This window comes from Oncorhynchus mykiss, chromosome 9, assembly GCF_057628025.1.
Source record: "Oncorhynchus mykiss isolate SJ-2025 chromosome 9, ASM5762802v1, whole genome shotgun sequence".
In the NCBI taxonomy this organism is placed as follows: Eukaryota; Metazoa; Chordata; class Actinopteri; order Salmoniformes; family Salmonidae; genus Oncorhynchus; species Oncorhynchus mykiss.
Genome location: NC_143030.1, coordinates 61,432,783 through 61,453,272, shown reverse-complemented (window position 1 = coordinate 61,453,272; position 20,490 = coordinate 61,432,783). Strand labels below are relative to the sequence as shown.

General features: G+C 40.5%; 1 protein-coding gene across 1 annotated transcript in view; it reads right to left on the bottom strand.

Moving 5' to 3' along the window:
* The window catches only part of LOC110531212 (metabotropic glutamate receptor 4-like), a 108,781-nt gene extending 89,909 nt beyond the window's left edge, over nt 1–18,872 (bottom strand). Inside the window, exon 1 of the mRNA XM_090185814.1 lies at nt 18,629–18,872. Coding sequence (XP_090041940.1) covers nt 18,629–18,872 — 244 coding nt within the window. The remainder of the gene's footprint in view (nt 1–18,628) is intronic.
* Between the last annotated feature and the right edge of the window lie 1,618 nt (nt 18,873–20,490).

Here is a 20,490-nt window from a genome sequence, read left to right as displayed (position 1 = left end):
GTTATTTTATCCCTGGTCAGTCTCTAGCAAATATGCTTTGCAATATGACTCCAGCACCCCTTTATCCATCAGGAATATTTAAACATACGCATGACAGGCAGTGAGAAATGGCCATGTACTGTATGAAGTCTCTACGGGGTCTATAGGTGCAGCCAGGGATCATTGCTCAACATGGTAATGAGAGGGTACTACAGGTTTAGGTTCTTAATTTTATCACTTTTTTGTTGCTGAGAATTTGCAGGAAATGCAGTTGAGCTTAGTGATTGACATACATTTACTAAAAACCCACACTAACAGGTGGTTATATCAACAGTATTACACTTTTCATGTAACCTATATTTGGCCAGCTAATAGCATAACCACAGATCAAGAAACATTATGGACTAAACGTTTAAATCCCGTCCATCAGGATTATTTTGCTGTAACAAAATAGGTCAAATTAAGATCCTACAACTGTATCTGAACAAGAGGAGGAGGGTCATAAGAATGTATCTTCTTGCCTTGTGAACTATAACGAACCAGGCCTCCCATCAGAAGATGGTTAGAGATAAGGAGCCAAAGGATCCTGTGGTTCAAGTGGCAAAGATATAGTGGCCCATCTAATATCTTTCCATATTTAGCCCATTTTCTTGTTTTTGTACGAGGAAGATTCAAACCAATTACATCTGCCTCTGTGCCTTGGGCAGGCAGGTGTGATGCTAGAGGGTTGCAAGGAAAGATATATGATTAGAGCTGAATCCTGGCCAACAGCTATACCCCACATATACACACACGCACACAGATACTCACACTGTACTCACACATGCACATCTAGCACTGAATAATCCTAGAATTCCATTACCCCCTGTGCACGGATGCACAAGTGAACAGGTGCAATAATCTGTTATAATTAGATCAAATAAACACTGAATATGTTACCATACAAGACTATCTGTAATAACAATATACATTGTGGTGAGTGGTGGGGAAGCTGTTAGATAACCCCTCGAAACATGGAATCTGTTCCTCAACATAAAACATACATGTACACTATGCATTTTTAACCACTGTAAAACACATGAACCACAGAGCCTACTCTTGGTCATAAAATACAAATTGCATGATTATAACACCATTGAGCACATCATGGGGAACGTTACTCCCATAATGAATAACCTGGAGCCCCTGGTCTGACTATATAAAGCTGGGGAGTCCCCAGACCCTGATCATTCCCTCAGCTGTCAACAAAGTCAAGGTATTCGAATGGCCATCACAAAGCCCTGACCTCAATCCCATAGAAAATGTGTGGGCAGAACTGAAAAAGTGTGTGCTAGCAAGGAGGCCTACAAACCTGACTCAGTTACACCAGCTCTGTCAGGAGGAATGGGCCATAATTCATCCAACTTATTGTGGGAAGCTTGTGGAAGGCTACACAAAAAGCTTGACCCAAGTTAAACCATTTACAGGAGATGCTACCAAATACTAATTGAGTGTATGTAAACTTCTGACCCACTGGGAATGTGATGAAAGAAATAAAACCTGAAATAAATCATTCTCTCTACTAATATTCTGACATTTCTCATTCTTTAAATAAAGTGGTGATCCTAACTGACCTAAAACAGGGAATTTTTACTAGGATTAAATGTCAGGAATTGTGAAAAAGTAGCTTATAGTAGCATATAATGTGGTATTAAGGCAACATGAGTCAGTGTAAAATAATGCTATTATTCACATTTCTCAAGCGGTGTTAAGTAACTGAGGCAGCCCTCTCAGAGACAGAGTGCTATCAACAGCTGTGTGAGCAACCTGTCAGACTCTGAATTTGTATCTTTAAAAATTCCATTAGAGAGCGAGAGGGTGAGAGAGAGGGAGAGAAAGAGGTTGAGTCACAGAGAGTAACCAACGAGTTATATGCTTGCAAATCACCCTGCAGCCCAAACTGCAGCACATACAGTCAAGTGACAAAGCATGCCAAAGAAAGGTTTTTGAAATGGCAATTTGCAAGAAGACTACAGAGACAAAGTAAGAATGATGGCTTTGATTTAAGGTGTGTCAACGTATAAGGGGCTTTTGTCTCAAATAAGGCATGCAAACAATATGCTATACATGATCTTACAGAGCCTAAGGACAGAGGCTGGGATTCAACCTCACCTGCCATAACAATGTTTACACAGTGACTTTGTTTACAAACAAATGCCCACACACACAGTCTATTATGTATGTTGAAGACGTGACACATTGTGCTGCGTCAAAATAGCGTCATAGGTCCATAGAGAGAATTATTTCCAGAATAATAAATTCAAGCACATAAATGTAGCCTAATCAGGATTATAAAGTTGACCATGTGGGCTTTTCTCCACTTTGCCAGATTTGATAGTTGTTTTATTGCCACCGGGATTGGATGATATCCTGAGGCAACGGAGAAAGACTAGCAGACCATCTCCAGATCCAACAGATTTAACGTACTGTATGTGGACACAATATCATGAATTATTCTAGCTCCCTCGTACATCACTTTGGATTAGTGCTATCTCACATTGGCGTTTGCTCGTGAGTTAACCTTTGAGCCACATCCTCCCTGTTTTTCACATTTCATTTGTGAATGTTTGCTGTGTCTGTGAGTCTCTCACTGGTTATATGTGCTTATATTTGCTTCGGGCTCCTTTCAGCAAATAAACAACCAACCAACTGTCCTTTTGTTGATGAAACAGCCACAGCTGTATAGATAGATACATTCTATAAAGCAGTGCCACTTTGAGAAGCAGCTGCGTTTCAGGTGGCGAGATAGTTTGCAGCAGCTCTGTGGAAATCCTAATGTACTGTGAACCCTGACCAATATCCTGCAAGGTGTAATGGGATACACTGTGATTGGGAACAGAAATGAGAAAACAACTTGCTCTCTGGTTTTCAGTTGAGCTGTATATAGTCCAGATAGGGCCCCTCTAGACTAGGACATAGGTTTGTCCAGTCACAGTAACACAGCACTATACTCCTGTATATAAAAACAAGTTACTCTAATGGAACTACTACAGTTCACCAAACTATCTACATCTAAATTCCACCCACAACCACTGTATGTTAAATGTAGTGGCATACTGTGGCTCTTTCACACAAAAAAGACATTCAGCTGAAAATAAAAAACGTCACTTGCTGCATCATACATTCCAGCACATTTTATCCATCTTCCAAATTATGTTTTATTCTACCATCTAAGGCAAGTAAGACCCATACACAAGACACTCTATATCACAGCAGTAGCAGTCTAATAGAGATGTTGGGTTACTACATGTCACAGCAGCAATCTGCTTATCCCCAACGCTGGGCAGAGGAGCTTTCTGATCACCAGTCACCAGACGACACACTATTCAAAGGCCTTAGATCATCAAGAGGCTGATTACTGCCACCCCTCGGTCTAATAATTACCACTCCAAATTCAATTACATACAGTAAACACATTGCTACAAGACACATTGGATTAGAGTCATCAGTGGGGATGTTGGAGGAATCTGAGATGGTAAATAAACAGATGTAAATTATATTTTTTTACAAACTGAGTGAACGGCTACAATCAAAATGACTGTGCAGAAAATCATGTGAAAAAGTCAATAATGCTAACATGTATAATGACAAATTATTGTAATCATTATGTAAACGTAACTGATCTTCAGCATTTTGACTTGCACAGTGCACTTACTATGCATTTTCCACATTGTGATGTGGGGCAGCCCCTCTCGGTGTACCTTGTCAGGGGGGTTAGGCCGTGGTGGAACAGAGTAAAGCCCAGCAGTATTGACTCTGTCTCTGTTTTGCTGATTAATGAGAGGCCACATCCCTCCATCTCTCCATCTCTGGGCTGGCCACTCCCTCTATGAAGAAAGGGGGCCTCTGGAGGCTTTGTACATAAGCGGTTGCCTTCAGAAAAAATTCACAACCCTTAAAATGTATAAAATGGAACGTTTTTTTTACTGTGGAATTATGCTTTTTTTTTTTTTTTTACAAATTCATTGAAAAGGAAAAGCTGAACTGTCTTTAGTCAATAAGCATTCAACCCCTTTGCTATTGTGAGCCTAAATAAGTTAAAGAGTAGAAGTTTAACAAGTAATGTAATATGCTGTATGGACTCACTCTGCGTGCAATAATAGCGTTTAACATGATTTGTTCATGACTACCTCATCTCTGTACCCCACACATACAATTATCTGTAAGGTCCCTCAGTCCAGCAGTGAATGTCAAACACAGATTCAACCACAAAGACCAGGGCGTTTTTCCAATGCCTTGCAGAGAAGGGCATATATTGATAGATTTTTAAAAAAGCAGACATTGAATATCTCTTTGAGCATGGTGAAGTTATTAATTACACTTTTGATGGCGTATCAATACACCCAGTCACTACAAAGATACAGGCGTCCTTCCTAATTTAGTTGACGGAGAGGAAGGAAACCGCTCAGGGATTTCACCATGAGGCCAATGGTGTCTTTGAAACAGTTACAGAGTTTTAAATGTGTGATAGGATAAAACTGAGGATGGATCAACAGTATTGTAGAGTGAAAATAAATCCTGTACAGAATAAAAAATATTCCTAAACATGCATCCTGTAAAGCACTAAAGTAAAACTTCAAAAAATGTGGCAAAGAAATTAACTTTATGTCCTGAATATAAAGCGTTATGTTTGGGGCAACACAACATATCACTGAGTACCACGCTTTAGATTTTCAAGCATGGTGGCTGCATAATTTTATGGGTATGCTAGTCATCGGCAAGGACTAGGGATTTTTTAGGAGAAAAATAAATGGAATAGAGCTAAGAACAGGGAAAGTCCTAGAGGAAAACTGTGTTCAGTCTGCTTTACAACAGACATGGGGAGACAAATTCACCTCTCTGTAGGGAAATAACCTAAGACACAAGGCCAAATAGACAATAGCGTTGACTACCAAGATGAAATTGAATGTTCCTGAGTGGCCTATTTACAGTTTTGACTTAAATCGGCTTAAAACTCTTTGGCAAGACTTGAAAATGGCTGTCTAGAAATGATCAACAACCAACTTGACAGAGCTTTAAGAATTTAAAAAAGAATAATGCGCAAATATTGTTCAATCCAGGTGGACAAAGCTCTTAGAGACTTAATTTGTAATTTAACTTTTAACATATATTACCTTTTATGTGTGGCATAAATACAACTAGTCACAATGTTTTAATCTGATTAGATTACTTCAAAAGTCTCCTTTAGGCTACCTGCTCACGTTCATCCACTCCACTCGAATATAATTCTAGCATCCAAATGATATTCAGATATCGTCAAACCAAGTCTTAAGTACTGAGTAGGGAGGGATGTATTTTCTGTTAGTCAAGATTGACATACTCTTGATTGTGGTGTTAAAACTCAAACCATGATGATAAGTTCTCAAAATTGGTAACCGGTATGCAGTTATAAGTTGCTTATTGGTTGCGTGGTGCATTGGAACAGAAACCTGTTGGTGGAAAATTATTTTCATAATATTTTTATATAATTATGTTGAAAATCTGATTCCCCTAGATGATCATTGTCTTCATCTGACTCTGATCGTAGTGTAATCATACAGGCAGGGAGAGTGAGGTCTTCCGTGGTGGTTGGCGAACTCTCAACCTTAGCCCTGTGTGGTATTGACTATGCCACATAACCATGCTGAAGTGGTAAAATCAATATCCACGTTCGTGAACACAGGATTTCTACAGTTATTTATGGTTGTAATAAAAAAATAACAATTCATTTTATGAGGGGGAAGAGTGTGAAAAAAAAATTACAGTACGAGAGAGGAGAGCGCAATTTTTTTGCAGGGGGAGGATCACGTGAAAATATTTTTCACGGGGGGGTATTGTTTTTTATTACCTCGAGTTAAACCAACATACCTTGTGACATAATCGACAGTATCAATGTACTCTGACTACAATGACAAGTCCAAAGTATGCTGACTTCAATATAACATCCTACAAACAGTGTAGTTTGGGTTGTTATAAGGATCAGGGAAAAGGGCCCTGCTGTCAATATCATTAAAGTGCAGGGTGTAATGGTCTGGCGCATGGAGACTTGGAGTGCAAGGACCTTTTGAAGTTGAGTGCTCACAACAGGGAAAATTCAGCAGCACAGGGCTGGGTGAGAGGAATGCTAATTGGAGATGTCATGGTTTGGTGGGTATTCATAGACGTGTTGGATTGCTTCCTGTTGCCACAGTGAATAAGAACCCAAGTAATAATGATGGTTCAGCAGGTTGGCTTGGCAGCTAGATGGTGTTTTTACTTTCAGGCAGAGATGCTTGAAAAGCTACAGTACATTAACCTACCATTTTGTCTGTCTATCGGTGAAATTAAGTGAGTTTGGAAGTTGCTGCTTCAGTTGAACTGAGCTCAACCTGCAAGAAAGGAGCTCCATCCTGGCTAATGTATGGTAGCCTATACTTGGAACTCCCTTTCTGAAGGCTCCCCATGGTGCTCTCCACCTAGGGGCTCCAAACTATAAATCGCTGAGCCGGCTGAACTCTCCTCATATTAACTCCTGCTCCACAGGGCTGAGCCGGGGAAGCAGGAGGACTCTGCAGGGACACTCCTCTGCTCCCTCTGCCACTGGTCTCTCTCCATAGATAGTTACGGTACAGTATGATGTGCTGCAGCTTGGCGCTGGCAGAGGAAGGTGATGCAGTGGCACAGAGAGCAGTAGGCATGTCGGTAGTGATTACATTCAGCCCCAGCGGGGGTCAGAGGTCAGGCTGAGCGTGTGTGGTCTGCTCCCTGCTCGGGGCTGACTGTATTCCCAACGCTGTGCTACGCCCACTGTAGTTACAGGGCAGACATGCTCACTTCTACTTCTCCCTCTCAGTTCTCTCTTGCTTGCTCACTTTCTAGCTATTTCTCAATACCGATTTATTTTTGCTTCATCAACACCTTTGCAATCTCATTGGAAAAATTGCTTTGGTTTAGCCAGAAAGCTGAAGATAAACGTGGCCCATTTTAGGACACTGACACTCGTAAGCTGACAGAGGACGTGGTGTCAGCATGGACAAGCTTCATCAGCACATGAATCAGAGTCATAATAATGACAAAATACACACGGACAATGTACACAAACAATTATCCTTTATGAAAAATGTGAATAAATAAATTTCTGTTTTCTATTAAGATATACATTCATCAACATGGATAATTCATTCAGAAGCACTGACCTGTTTTGCCTCCCCATATTTGAATTATTCATGCGCATTATGTTACAAATCAGTATCCACTTATTTTAAGATTAAGCTGCCAAATTACCCATCAACCTGGGGCAGATTTGAGGCCAGGGAGACAGAGTTGAATGGCTAGCAAACAAAAAGTAACAGAATCAGTCATTCCTTACAATGTCCCAAGCATGGCTGTACTACTCCAATGTGAGAACACCTTCCAGACTATTTTCTTTGATTTTCAAATACCGGTCTCAGAAAAACAAATATTATTTGAAAGTATGTTGCAAGTTATTTAAAACTAGTTAGGGATAGGCGGGACGCAAATGTCTCAACTGGCCAATTGCCAGGGAAAATGCAGAGCGCCAGATTCAAATAAAATACTATAAAATTCAAACTTTCATTAAATCACACATGTAAGATACCAAATTAAAGCTACACTCGTGAATCCAGCCAACATGTCAGATTTTAAAAATGGTTTTCGGCGAAAGCATAAGAAGCTATTATCTGTTAGCCTGCACCATCTGCACCAGCAGTAAACAAAGGAGTTAGCATGTTTCAACCCTGCAGGCGCTAAAAAAAAACGCTGAAATAAAATATAAAACATGCATTATCTTTGACGAGCTTCTTTTGTTGGCACTCCAATATGTCCCATAAACATAACATTTGGTTCTTTTGTTAGATTAATTCCGTCCATATACAGTGCCTTGCGAAAGTATTCGGCCCTCTTGAACTTTGCGACCTTTTGCCACATTTCAGGCTTCAAACATAAAGATATAAAACTGTATTTTTTTGTGAATAATCAACAACAAGTGGGACACAATCATGAAGTGGAACGACATTTATTGGATATTTCAAACTTTTTTAACAAATCAAAAACAAAAAAATTGTGCGTGCAAAATTATTCAGCCCCTTTACTTTCAGTGCAGCAAACTCTCTCCAGAAGTTCAGTGAGGATCTCTGAATGATCCAATGTTGACCTAAATGACTAATGAGGATAAATACAATCCACCTGTGTGTAATCAAGTCTCCGTATAAATGCACATGCACTGTGATAGTCTCAGAGGTCCGTTAAAAGCGCAGAGAGCATCATGAAGAACAAGGAACACACCAGGCAGGTCCGAGATACTGTTGTGAAGAAGTTTAAAGCCGGATTTGGATACAAAAAGATTTCCCAAGCTTTAAACATCCCAAGGAGCACTGTGCAAGCGATAATATTGAAATGGAAGGAGTATCAGACCACTGCAAATCTACCAAGACCTGGCCGTCCCTCTAAACTTTCAGCTTATACAAGGAGAAGACTGATCAGAGATGCAGCCAAGAGGCCCATGATCACTCTGGATGAACTGCAGAGATCTACAGCTGAGGTGGGAGACTCTGTCCATAGGACAACAATCAGTCGTATATTGCACAAATCTGGCCTTTATGGAAGAGTGGCAAGAAGAAAGCCATTTCTTAAAGATATCCATAAAAAGTGTTGTTTAAAGTTTGCCACAAGCCACCTGGGAGACACACCAAACATGTGGAAGAAGGTGCTCTGGTCAGATGAAACCAAAATTGAACTTTTTGGCAACAATGCAAAACATTATGTTTGGCGTAAAAGCAACACAGCTGAACACACCATCCCCACTGTCAAACATGGTGGTGGCAGCATCATGGTTTGGGCCTGCTTTTCTTCAGCAGGGACAGGGAAGATGGTTAAAATTGATGGGAAGATGGATGGAGCCAAATACAGGACCATTCTGGAAGAAAACCTGATGGAGTCTGCAAAAGACCTGAGACTGGGACGAAGATTTGTCTTCCAACAAGACAATGATCCAAAACATAAAGCAAAATCTACAATGGAATGGTAAAAAAATAAACATATCCATGTGTTAGAATGGCCAAGTCAAAGTCCAGACCTGAATCCAATCGAGAATCTGTGGAAAGAACTGAAAACTGCTGTTCACAAATGCTCTCCATCCAACCTCACTGAGCTCGAGCTGTTTTGCAAGGAGGAATGGGAAAAAATGTCAGTCTCTCGATGTGCAAAACTGATAGAGACATACCCCAAGCGACTTACAGCTGTAATCGCAGCAAAAGGTGGCGCTACAAAGTATTAACTTAAGGGGGCTGAATAATTTTGCACGCCCAATTGTTCAGTTTTTGATTTGTTAAAAAAGTTTGAAATATCCGATAAATGTCGTTCCACTTCATGATTGTGTCCCACTTGTTGTTGATTCTTCACAAAAAAATACAGTATTATATCTTTATGTTTGAAGCCTGAAATGTGGCAAAAGGTCGCAAAGTTCAAGGGGGCCGAATACTTTCGCAAGGCACTGTATATCCAAAATGTCCATTTATAAAGCGTGTTTGATCCAGAAAAAAACTGCTTACAAAAACGCAACGTCACTACAAAATATTTCAAAAGTTGCCTATAAACTTTGTCAAAATATTTCAAACTACTTTTGTAATACAACTTTAGGTATTTTTAAACGTTAATAATCGATCAAATTGTAGACAGGGCAATCTGTGTTCAATACAGGAAAGAAAACAAACCAACGCTGCTTTTCACGTCTTGCGCAACTCACAAAAGTGTCCCCAGTTCCTAGTTGGCCTACTTCTTCATTGCACAAAGGAATAACCTCAACCAAATTCCAAAGACTGTTGACATCCAGTGGAAGCGGTAGGAACTGAAAACAGGTTCCTATGAAAAATCCCTTGGCAAAGACAACTCAGGGAACAGAGAGGGGAAAAAAATTAAACATTCTGAACAGTTAGTCCTCTGGGTTTTGCCTGCTACATAAGTTCTGTTATACTCACAGACATGATTCAAACACTTTAAGAAACTTCAGAGTGTTTTCTATCCAAATCTATGAATAATATGCATATCTTATATTCTTGGCATGAGTAGCAGGAAGTTGAAAATGGCATGCTATTTATCCAAAAGTGAAAATTCTGCCCCCTAGCCCCATTAACAAAAAACATGTATTTGATGGCTGCCAAGTATGAAGTACCAAAAAGTACAACAGTTAGTTGAATTAGGCTAAATATAAGATCATAAGCACCTGGTTTGGAGGGCTCTTATATATGAATCTTAATATAGCCTATAGCCTTGAATTAAATACATGAGAGACATGGAATCTCCTCAACATTAGAGTAGATAACTTTTCCGACTCAAAATGACCAACACATTTATTTTCATAATGCGTGACACACAAGGAGGTACACTTGATATCAAATTCTTATACATGTGTAGTAACTTAATGATTATTACAATAGCAACATAGTTGTTACAAATCAAATCAAATTTTATTTGTCACATACACATGGTTAGCAGATGTTAATGCGAGTGTAGCGAAATGCTTGTGCTTCTAGTTCCGACAATGCAGTAATAACCAACAAGTAATCTAACTAACAATTCCAAGACTACTGTCTTATACACACAAGTGTAAGGGGATAAAGAATATGTACATAAAGATATATGAATGAGTGATGGTACAGAGCGGCATAGGCAAGATACAGTAGATGGTATCGGGTACAGTATATACATATGAGATGAGTATGTAAACAAAGTGGCATAGTTAAAGTGGCTAGTGATACATGTATTACATAAAGATGCAGTAGATGATATAGAGTACAGTATATACGTATACATATGAGATGAATAATGTAGGGTATGTAAACATTATATTAGGTAGCATTGTTTAAAGTGGCTAGTGATATATTTTACATCATTTCCCATCAATTCCCATTATTAAAGTGGCTGGAGTTGAGTCAGTGTGTTGGCAGCAGCCACTCAATGTTAGTGGTGGCTGTTTAACAGTCTGATGGCCTTGAGATAGAAGCTGTTTTTCAGTCTCTCGGTCCCAGCTTTGATGCACCTGTACTGACCTCGCCTTCTGGATGATAGCGGGGTGAACAGGCAGTGGCTCGAGTGGTTGTTGTCCTTGATGATCTTTATGGCCTTCCTGTAACATCGTGTGGTGTAGGTGTCCTGGAAGTGAGTGCTACGGTAGTTTGCCCCCGGTGATGCGTTGTGCAGACCTCACTACCCTCTGGAGAGCCTTACGGTTGTGGGTGGAGCAGTTGCCGTACCAGGCGGTGATACAGCCTGCCAGGATGCTCTCAATTGTGCATCTGTAGAAGTTTGTGAATGTTTTTGGTGACAAGCCAAATTTCTTCAGTCCTGAGGTTGAAGAGGCGCTGCTGCGCCTTCTTCATGATGCTGTCCGTGTGGGTGGACCAATTCAGTTTGTCTGTGATGTGTATGCCGAGGAACTTAAAACTTGCTACCCTCTCCACTACTGTTCCATCGATGTGGATAGGGGGGTGTTCCCTCTGCTGTTTCCTGAAGTCCACAATCATCTCCTTAGTTTTGTTGACATTGAGTGTGAGGTTATTTTCCTGACACCACACTCCGAGGGCCCTCACCTCCTCCCTGTAGGCCGTCTCGTCGTTGTTGGTAATCAAGCCTACCACTGTTGTGTCGTCCGCAAACTTGATGATTGAGTTGGAGGCGTGCGTGGCCACGCAGTCGTGGGTGAACAGGGAGTACAGGAGAGGGCTCAGAACGCACCCTTGTGGGGCCCCAGTGTTGAGGATCAGCGGGGTGGAGATGTTGTTTCCTACCCTCACCACCTGGGGGCGGCCCGTCAGGAAGTCCAGTACCCAGTTGCACAGGGCGGGGTCGAGACCCAGGGTCTCGAGCTTGATGACGAGGTTGGAGGGTACTATGTTGTTAAATGCCGAGCTGTAGTCGATGAACAGCATTCTCACATAGGTATTCCTCTTGTCCAGGTGGGTTAGGGCAGTGTGCAGTGTGGTTGAGATTGCATTGTCTGTGGACCTATTTGGGCGGTAAGCAAATTGGAGTGGGTCTAGGGTGTCAGGTAGGGTGGAGGTGATATGGTCCTTGACTAGTCTCTCAAAGCACTTCATGATGACGGAAGTGAGTGCTACGGTAGTTTGCCCCCGGTGATGCGTTGTGCAGACCTCACTACCCTCTGGAGAGCCTTACGGTTGTGGGCGGAGCAGTTGCCGTACCAGGCGGTGATACAGCCTGCCAGGATGCTCTCGATTGTGCATCTGTAGAAGTTTGTGAATGCTTTTGGTGACAAGCCAAATTTCAGGTAGTCGTTTAGCTCAGTTACCTTAGCTTTCTTGGGAACAGGAACAATGGTGGCCCTCTTGAAGCATGTGGGAACAGTAGACTGGGATAGGGATTGATTGAATATGTCCGTAAACACACCAGCCAGCTGGTCTGCGCATGCTCTGAGGGCGCGGCTGGGGATGCCTTCTGGGTCTGCAGCCTTGCGAGGGTTAACACGTTTAATTGTTTTACTCACCTCGGCTGCAGTGAAGGAGAGGCCGCATGTTTTGGTTGCAGGCCGTGTCAGTGGCACTGTATTGTCCTCAAAGCGGACAAAAAAGTTATTTAGTCTGGGATCAAGACATCCGGGTCCGTGACGGGGCTGGTTTTCTTTTTGTAATCCGTGATTGACTGTAGACCCTGCCACATACCTCTTGTGTCTGAGCCGTTGAATTGAGATTCTACTTTGTCTCTATACTGACGCTTAGCTTGTTTGATTGCCTTGCGGAGGGAATAGCTACACTGTTTGTATTCGGTCATATTTCCGGTCACCTTGCCCTGATTAAAAGCAGTGGTTCGCAGTGGTTGTTGTCTGACGCAATACGAAACATATCCCAGTCCACGTGATGGAAGCAGTCTTGGAGTGTGGAATCAGATTGGTCGGACCAGCGTTGAACAGACCTCAGCGTGGGAGATTCTTGTTTTAGTTTCTGTCTGTAGGCAGGGATCAACAAAATGGAGTCGTGGTCAGCTTTTCCGAAAGGAGGGCGGGGCAGGGCCTTATATGCGTCGCGGAAGTTAGAATAGCAGTGATCCAAGGTTTTGCCAGGCCTGGTTGCGCAATCGATATGCTGATACAATTTAGGGAGTCTTGTTTTCAGATTAGCCTTGTTAAAATCCCCAGCTACAATGAATGCAGCCTCAGGATGTATGGATTCCAGTTTGCAAAGAGTCAAATAAAGTTCGTTCAGAGCCATCTGCCCAATGTCTGCTTGGGGGGGAATATATACGGCTGTGATTATAATCAAAGAGAATTCCCTTGGTAGATAATGCGGTCGACATTTGATTGTGAGGAATTCTAAATCAGGTGAACAGAAGGACTTGAGTTCCTGTATGCTTTTGTGACCACACCACGTCTCAATAGCCATAAGGCATACGCCCCCGCCCCTCTTCTTACCAGAAAGATGTTTGTTTCTGTCGGCGCGATGCGTGGAGAAACCAGCTGGCTGCACCGACTCCGATATCGTCTCTCCAGGTAGCCATGTTTCCGTGAAGCAAAGAACGTTACAGTCTCTGATGTCCCTCTGGAATGCTACCCTTGCTCGGATTTCATCAACCTTGTTGTCAAGAGACTGGACATTGGCGAGAAGTATACTGGGGAGTGGTGCACGATGAGCCCGTCTCCGGAGTCTGACCAGAAGACCGCTACGTTTCCCTCTTTTACGAAGTCGTTTTTTGGGGTCGCCGGCTGGGATCCATTCCGTTGTCCTGGGTGAAAGGCAGAACACAGGATCCGCTTCGCGAAAGTCATATTCTTGGTCGTACTGATGGTGAGCTGACGCTGCTCTTATATTCAGTAGTTCTTCTCGACTGTATGTAATGAAACCTAAGATGACCTGGGGTACTAATGTAAGAAATAACACGTAAAAAAACAAAAATCTGCATAGGATGTTCCTCTGTAAATGCATAATAATGTAGTACTTACATAAGTGGAATAAGGAACAGTCACTAGTCCTCTTGTGTACAGTATTTACAAAAACTCTCAGCTTATTGCTATGCAACTAAAATGCAATAACCAAAGTATTATGTGACCTAACATGCTATTAAAATGTTGCTTCAAAAGTAATTACAGTTTTATTACACAGGCACAAGAACAGTTTAATGTTAAGTGTTACTGAAAATGCTAATAGTAACAAAATGTGGCTAGTAGGTGCAGAAAGTAAACAAAATATCCCAAAACTGTCTTCTTGAATCAACTACAGCCAAGGTAGGTGGAAAATAGTTTGTATTCTGAGTAAACGATCCCTTTAAAGATGGTGTAGTGTTTGTTTGAAACAAGAACAGATGGACAAAGAGGTTTGAAGTTGTTTTTACTAAGCATCCAATTTGCTGTTTGCAATGTTTGCAAATAGCTTTGAATTACTCTGCAATATTTTCAGGTATTGAAAAATTAGTTGCAGCCTTTGACCTTTTCAGTGGCATGTTGAAAGAGTCATACAGAAGTTGAGCGTCACAACTTATTTATTCTTATCTGTAAAAAATATCATTGGTTTATTGGTTTGACTTGATTATGTACACCTGGGACACTGGATATTCAGAATAATGGACATTTACTAAATGTTTAGGTAAAAATGTATTGTGTAGATCCAATATGACTGTTAGATAGATTAGAATAGTATGGGAGATTGTGTTTGCTCTATTCATTCTCTTTCTATCTTCAACACGCAGTTCCAGATACATCCTTGCCATTAGTTGAAGGCAGCCTATCTAATAGTTTCAGAAAAGTAGTCACTTCCTGAGATCTGTATTCAAATATTTTTTTACCTTGTTGATTGCTCAGGTCTGTATTCAAATAGTTTTAAAATTAGTTTCTTTCTTAAATCTCTATTCAAATCGTTTTAAAAAGTAGTCACAAATAATTGTAGTCAACTGCAAAGTAACTATTTGTTCCCCAGGAAAAAATTTACTTTCCACAAAGCATCGTAAACTATGGTAACACTTTATTTTAAGGGTCGTAATAAACCATTTCTAAGGCATTTCTAAACCATTTGTAATGCATTAATAAACAGTGTGCTCACCATGTATTAATCATTGCTCTCACATTTGTAAATGTTATTAGTTATTAGTTATCTAGTTCTTCACAAATGCATATATATTTCCTTAAATATCGTGTTGTGTGCTTATTCTTTTACCAGGTACTGCTGGAATGTCTACCAATGGCATGCCCATTTTTTTGTGAGAAATTACACTGGTCAGTAAAAAATGCATAAAGTATTTATAAAGGGCTCACTTTAGATTAGGGGCTGCAAATATACTTTACGAATGATTAGTAAATGGTTTATAAATGTGGAAGTAATGATTAATACATGGTGAACACACACTTTATAAATACCCATAAAATAAAGTGTTACCAAGCTGGATAAGGTTATATGTTACGCTGTGAACTGTCAGATAAACCATTCTGTATTTGGTTGATGAAAATGTGACAGTAAAATAATTATCGTACGGTATGATGGATGATTGTCATAATGTTGTTGGCTATACTATCTAATTTTCCTCGTAATTCAATGACTTTTGTTCTGTATCTATGAACGCGACCCAGTCGTTTGTTCTAAATGTTCCATTGCCATACTGGCTGGCAACATTCGTTGCTTGCTAACTATCCAACTACGGTTGACTTACGGTCACGTCAAACAGTGCAGAAAAAATAACAACAGTAGCTGCATTCGTTTAAGCCGTTTTCTACTGACATTTATTTGGATACATCCATAGCAATGGGTTAATGAGTCACGATTTTGCCTGGTATAGAAAATGTGCTCTCTCGTTAGGACACTGTTGCTCAGAGGATCTAGCCAACAACACAGCTAACACAATAACTTCAAACTGAAGCTGGAAAGACTGCAAACTAGCTGCACTTGGTTTCGTTTGACCTTTTTCCAATATACATTTCTTTGTATATATCCATAAAAATGATGCCAGCTGATTCATGATTTCGATTGGCTGAGAAACGCTGCCTGTCTCTCTCTCTCTCGTCCCGACCCCTACACGTTCATTACTAAGGGACAGTTGGAGATCGAATTTGAATATTGAAACAATGTTGCAAATGTTGGAGAGACAGACAGTTAAAGGTTTATTCAAATCTCCGCTGTTGAAAACTAAATTTTATTCTAAAAGAAATGTGAGATAATGTCTAGATGCTTTTTATAGTGGAGATCAAGTTTATAACTTCCCTGCCTGGGCTGATGTGACAGTGTACAGTCAGATGAAACAGAGTAAATAGGCATTTTAACATCATAGATTTAGCTGGTGGTAACTTGTATAATAGACGGGTGGAATCCGCTTTTAACCAATCAGCATTCAGGATTAGACCCACCTGTTGTATAATACTATTATATTTAACACTTGTTGTTTGATCTGTGGATGGAATGCTCAAATGGAACAGGTCTTTTATGACTGTCATTTCCTTTCATTTGAATTCTGCTGGGTCACAACATTTGAACTACCCTGAAAACTACAGACCTCTCTGCCTCTAATGCTTCCTAAGGAGACACAGCTAAAGTGGCATAATGCCATACCTGAGCGCCTCCAAAGTAGATGCAGGCCGTTGAGTCAAATAATACTGCAGAGATAAAAGCACTCAAAAGGTAAATTGTAATTCCCAATGAGTTCCCCTGATTTGTTTGGTTCTATTCCTTGAACAAAGCAATTATTCAAGGACAGTCTCTCACCATGACATCTGCTATACACATAAAGGGTCAAGTGCCATTCAATCTATGTTAGTGTTTGCATTGCATAGAGATGGAATCATTTAGCAGCAAACAATTGATTGCGCTTTCAAGCCAGTGGATCTTAGGTAAATGAAAGTGCAACATTATGTACAAACATGGCATCTATGGTAGCCCTTTACATACGTACCCATATACAGGTTGAAAATGGCAGATTTGGAACGTAGTGGCTGTACATTAACATGGAATACATGACATCAGAGCTCTGGCTCTGCGCTTCAAAGCGTTGTATTGGTTTTGACTGACAGCCATTCTGAACTTGAGCACCGCACATGACAAGACGTTGCCCCCATCCCTCCCTGTAATTGGGCAACTTTTGCAAATGTTTTGTTGTCTGAATAAGGGAAATGCTGTAAATGCTGTAAAAGATTACTCAATGTATTTTGAATGAGGATTATAATAAATACTGCTTTGATGTCATACAAGAAAGCCAAACAGCCGTGAGTCCAAATGTGCACAATTCCAAATCATAAACTGATGTCATATACTGTGTCACTATGTTTAATGTACAGTTACAAGATGACACAGTGTCATACCCTTGGTTGTTCTGAACAGAATGAGCCTGTGTTTGTTTTTATTACATCTAAACTCCTTTCTATGCTCACCAAAATTACAATCTGTTTCTCTGAATTGCCTTGTGGAAGTTTAACACTGTAAGATTGTATTTGATTTAACTAGCCATGTTGGAAATAGAACAAGCTTTCAAATTATGCCCACCTGACCCAGATTTGGATTTAAAATGGCCGTTATTGTATTGCGTAAACAACAACTGTAACTGTGTGATTGGCCTAGCGCCGTCCGGCTTAGGGAGGGTTTGGCCGGTAGGGATATCCTTGTCTCATCGCGCCCTAGCATCTCCTGTGGCGGGCCGGGCGCAGTGCACGCTAACCAGGTCGCCAGGTGCACAGTGTTTCCTCCGACAAATTGGTGCGGCTGGCTTCCGGGTTGGATGCGCGCTGTGTTAAGAAGCAGTGCGGCTTGGTTGGGTTGTGTTTCGGAGGATGCATGGCTTTCGACCTTCGTTTCTCCCGAGCCCGTACGGGAGTTGTAGCGATGAGACAAGATAGTAACTACTAACAATTGGATACCACGAAATTGGGGAGAAAAAGGGGCTAAAATTTTTTTTAATTATCTAAATAAAAGTGCATTGAAATTGCTTAGGGACAGTGCAGACTTTGGAGAGGTGTGTGGCCACTTGAAGACACCAGTTAGTCCTCTCACTCAAACCCGTGTCATTTTTTGGTCTTATGTTGCACCTATCCCACATTTTACAGGAATAGTCTTGTTATGTTACTGAATGTATCCAGAGTATTTTCAGAGTACAGTAAATGCGAAATGTACATAAAATCAACAGTGTAATGTTTAGATTCAGTCAGTATTGTGTCAGATTTACTCACATTTGATCTAGAAATGTTCCCATTATCTCCAAACGGTTCCCTTTCAATTCCTACAATGATTATGCATTTCATATTTTATGTAAAAAACATTTCAATTTAGCCCTGTCCATATATGCCAATTCCCACGAGTGTAAAGGGTTAAGTGATTGGTTTCATTTTAATATGCTAAATTCAACCATGATAATGGTGTATCCATATAACTAAATGTAGCTTTTTCATGTCCATAAACTGCAGAACTTTAGCATTGCCACTTAAAAGCATAGTCCCCCCATCAATACAAATCTACCTCAGTTATCAGACAGGTTATCAGGTTAGCGACACAAAACATTGGTAAGTTTCCATACCTAACCAATTTGTGAAGCCATGTGATGCCATAATAGGTTTCTGATTGCAGGAGCCAATAATACATTATATTTCTCTAAATTAGACCCAGCATGCATGTGGAACAGTGAAAAATAATGTTCAGGAGAGATGGAGATGACTCACCCTCTTCGCGGGACTTCTGTATGAAGGCATCCACACCGCTTTCTCCATAGTTACCCTCTGATGCTACTGTGGAGACATAATTCCAGCGCATGGCTTTAACTATATCCACCATGGCCTGTGCCTGGTAGGTGTCCGGGGGCACGACTCGGGAGAAGAAGTCGTAGCGCGTGTTATCACTCAGCTCCGGAGCCGTGGAGGCATAGCTCACCTGGGGGATCTGAGGAGAGAGTGAACAAGAGAACATGGTGTGAGCACATACTGTACTTCAAGTTTATAGCACAGGAGGTTGGTGGCACCTTCATTCAGGAGGACAGACTCATGGCAATGGCTGGTGTGGAATGGTATCAAATACATCAAACACATGGGTTCCATGTGTTTAATGCCATTCCATTCGCTCCTTTCCATACATTATTATGAGCTGTCCTTCCCTCAGCAGCCACTGGTTTATAGAATTGCGATATGCTAGGAGGAATGTTGGAAGTTAGAACATCTGAATTATTCACAATTATTCATTAATTGCCACTTATTACAATTGTTATGAGATTTTGTTGTTATGAGATTTTCTCAAGTCGGCTCTTGTTCAAGATTAGTACTGTAGGTCATTTCTAATTTACAGAGGTAATCAACACCTTTGTGAAAGACTTTGCTTTGTGAGTAGGCTGTCAGCTCTTTGTTTTCATATTCGTCCCCTAGCTTACAGAATATATGTTAATAGCTGAGTTGCAAAATGTAGAGGCTTGATTAGCTGTGTTAAAATCGGACTTATATAATGTTGAGGCTTGATTGGCTGTGTAAAAAGCTGACTTCTACAATGTAGAGGCTTGATTGGCTGTGTTAAAATGTGATTTATATCATGTAAAGGCTTGATTGGCTGTGTTAAAATCAGACATTATTTAAGGGGTAAGAGCTTGTAATAAAAGAGATCCATTGTAATAAAACTAGTTTGTAAGGGGTAATTTCATATAAAGTAAATCTAGTACCTAAAGGGAAGGGTCTTTGGTGGGATGATGGTAACATAATTGAGCACAGTGTATCACACATTTATGCACTATCTGAGTTGTTTCATTAACCACCCTTCTCATTTCTCTGATGTTGATCAATACTATCAAACGATAGACGTACACCATGCTTGTAAGGTCAAATTATGAAGTATAGAGATACATTCTGGGTTTATCAAATTTATATGGGAACAGTGTCAAATAGCTGATGAAGAGGTAGGCTCAGGTTCATTCAGGTTACTGCTGAGTAAATGGACTGAGGTGATCATTTGGATTTTACTCCATATATGGAGGGTGTACCTCATAATAATGTCTACTGTATTATTCTTCTGGGATATTACACTCAAAGTTTGACACCTATTGATAGTTGATACAACTGTTTCAAAAATGAAGAAAATCTGCCACAAACATTTAGTCTCGGTCTGCTCACTCTCACAACTATACCTATACCTACAGTACAATTACCTCAATTAGCCCAACTAACCAGTGTACATTGACTCTGTACCGGTACCACCTGTATATAGCCTCGCTACTGTTATTTTCACTGTCATTTTACTGTTTTTTTATTTGTATTTCTTTACTTATCTATTGTTTACCTAATAGCTATTTTTTACTTAGAAATTGCACTGTTGGTTAGGGGCTTGTAAGTATCCATTTCACTGTAAGGTGCAGGTGACAAATAAACTTCGATTTGATTTGATTTGAACTATGTGCACAGACTTGGAGCCGCTATGGTGTCATATAGGACTCTACAAAAGTGATTACAGCATTTCTCAAGAGTTAAGAAAACTCTGTGATTAAAGCTTAAAGTAGAGATGTAGGCAAAGTGGTATTCGAGTCAATCAAGTAGCACAAAAGCTATGA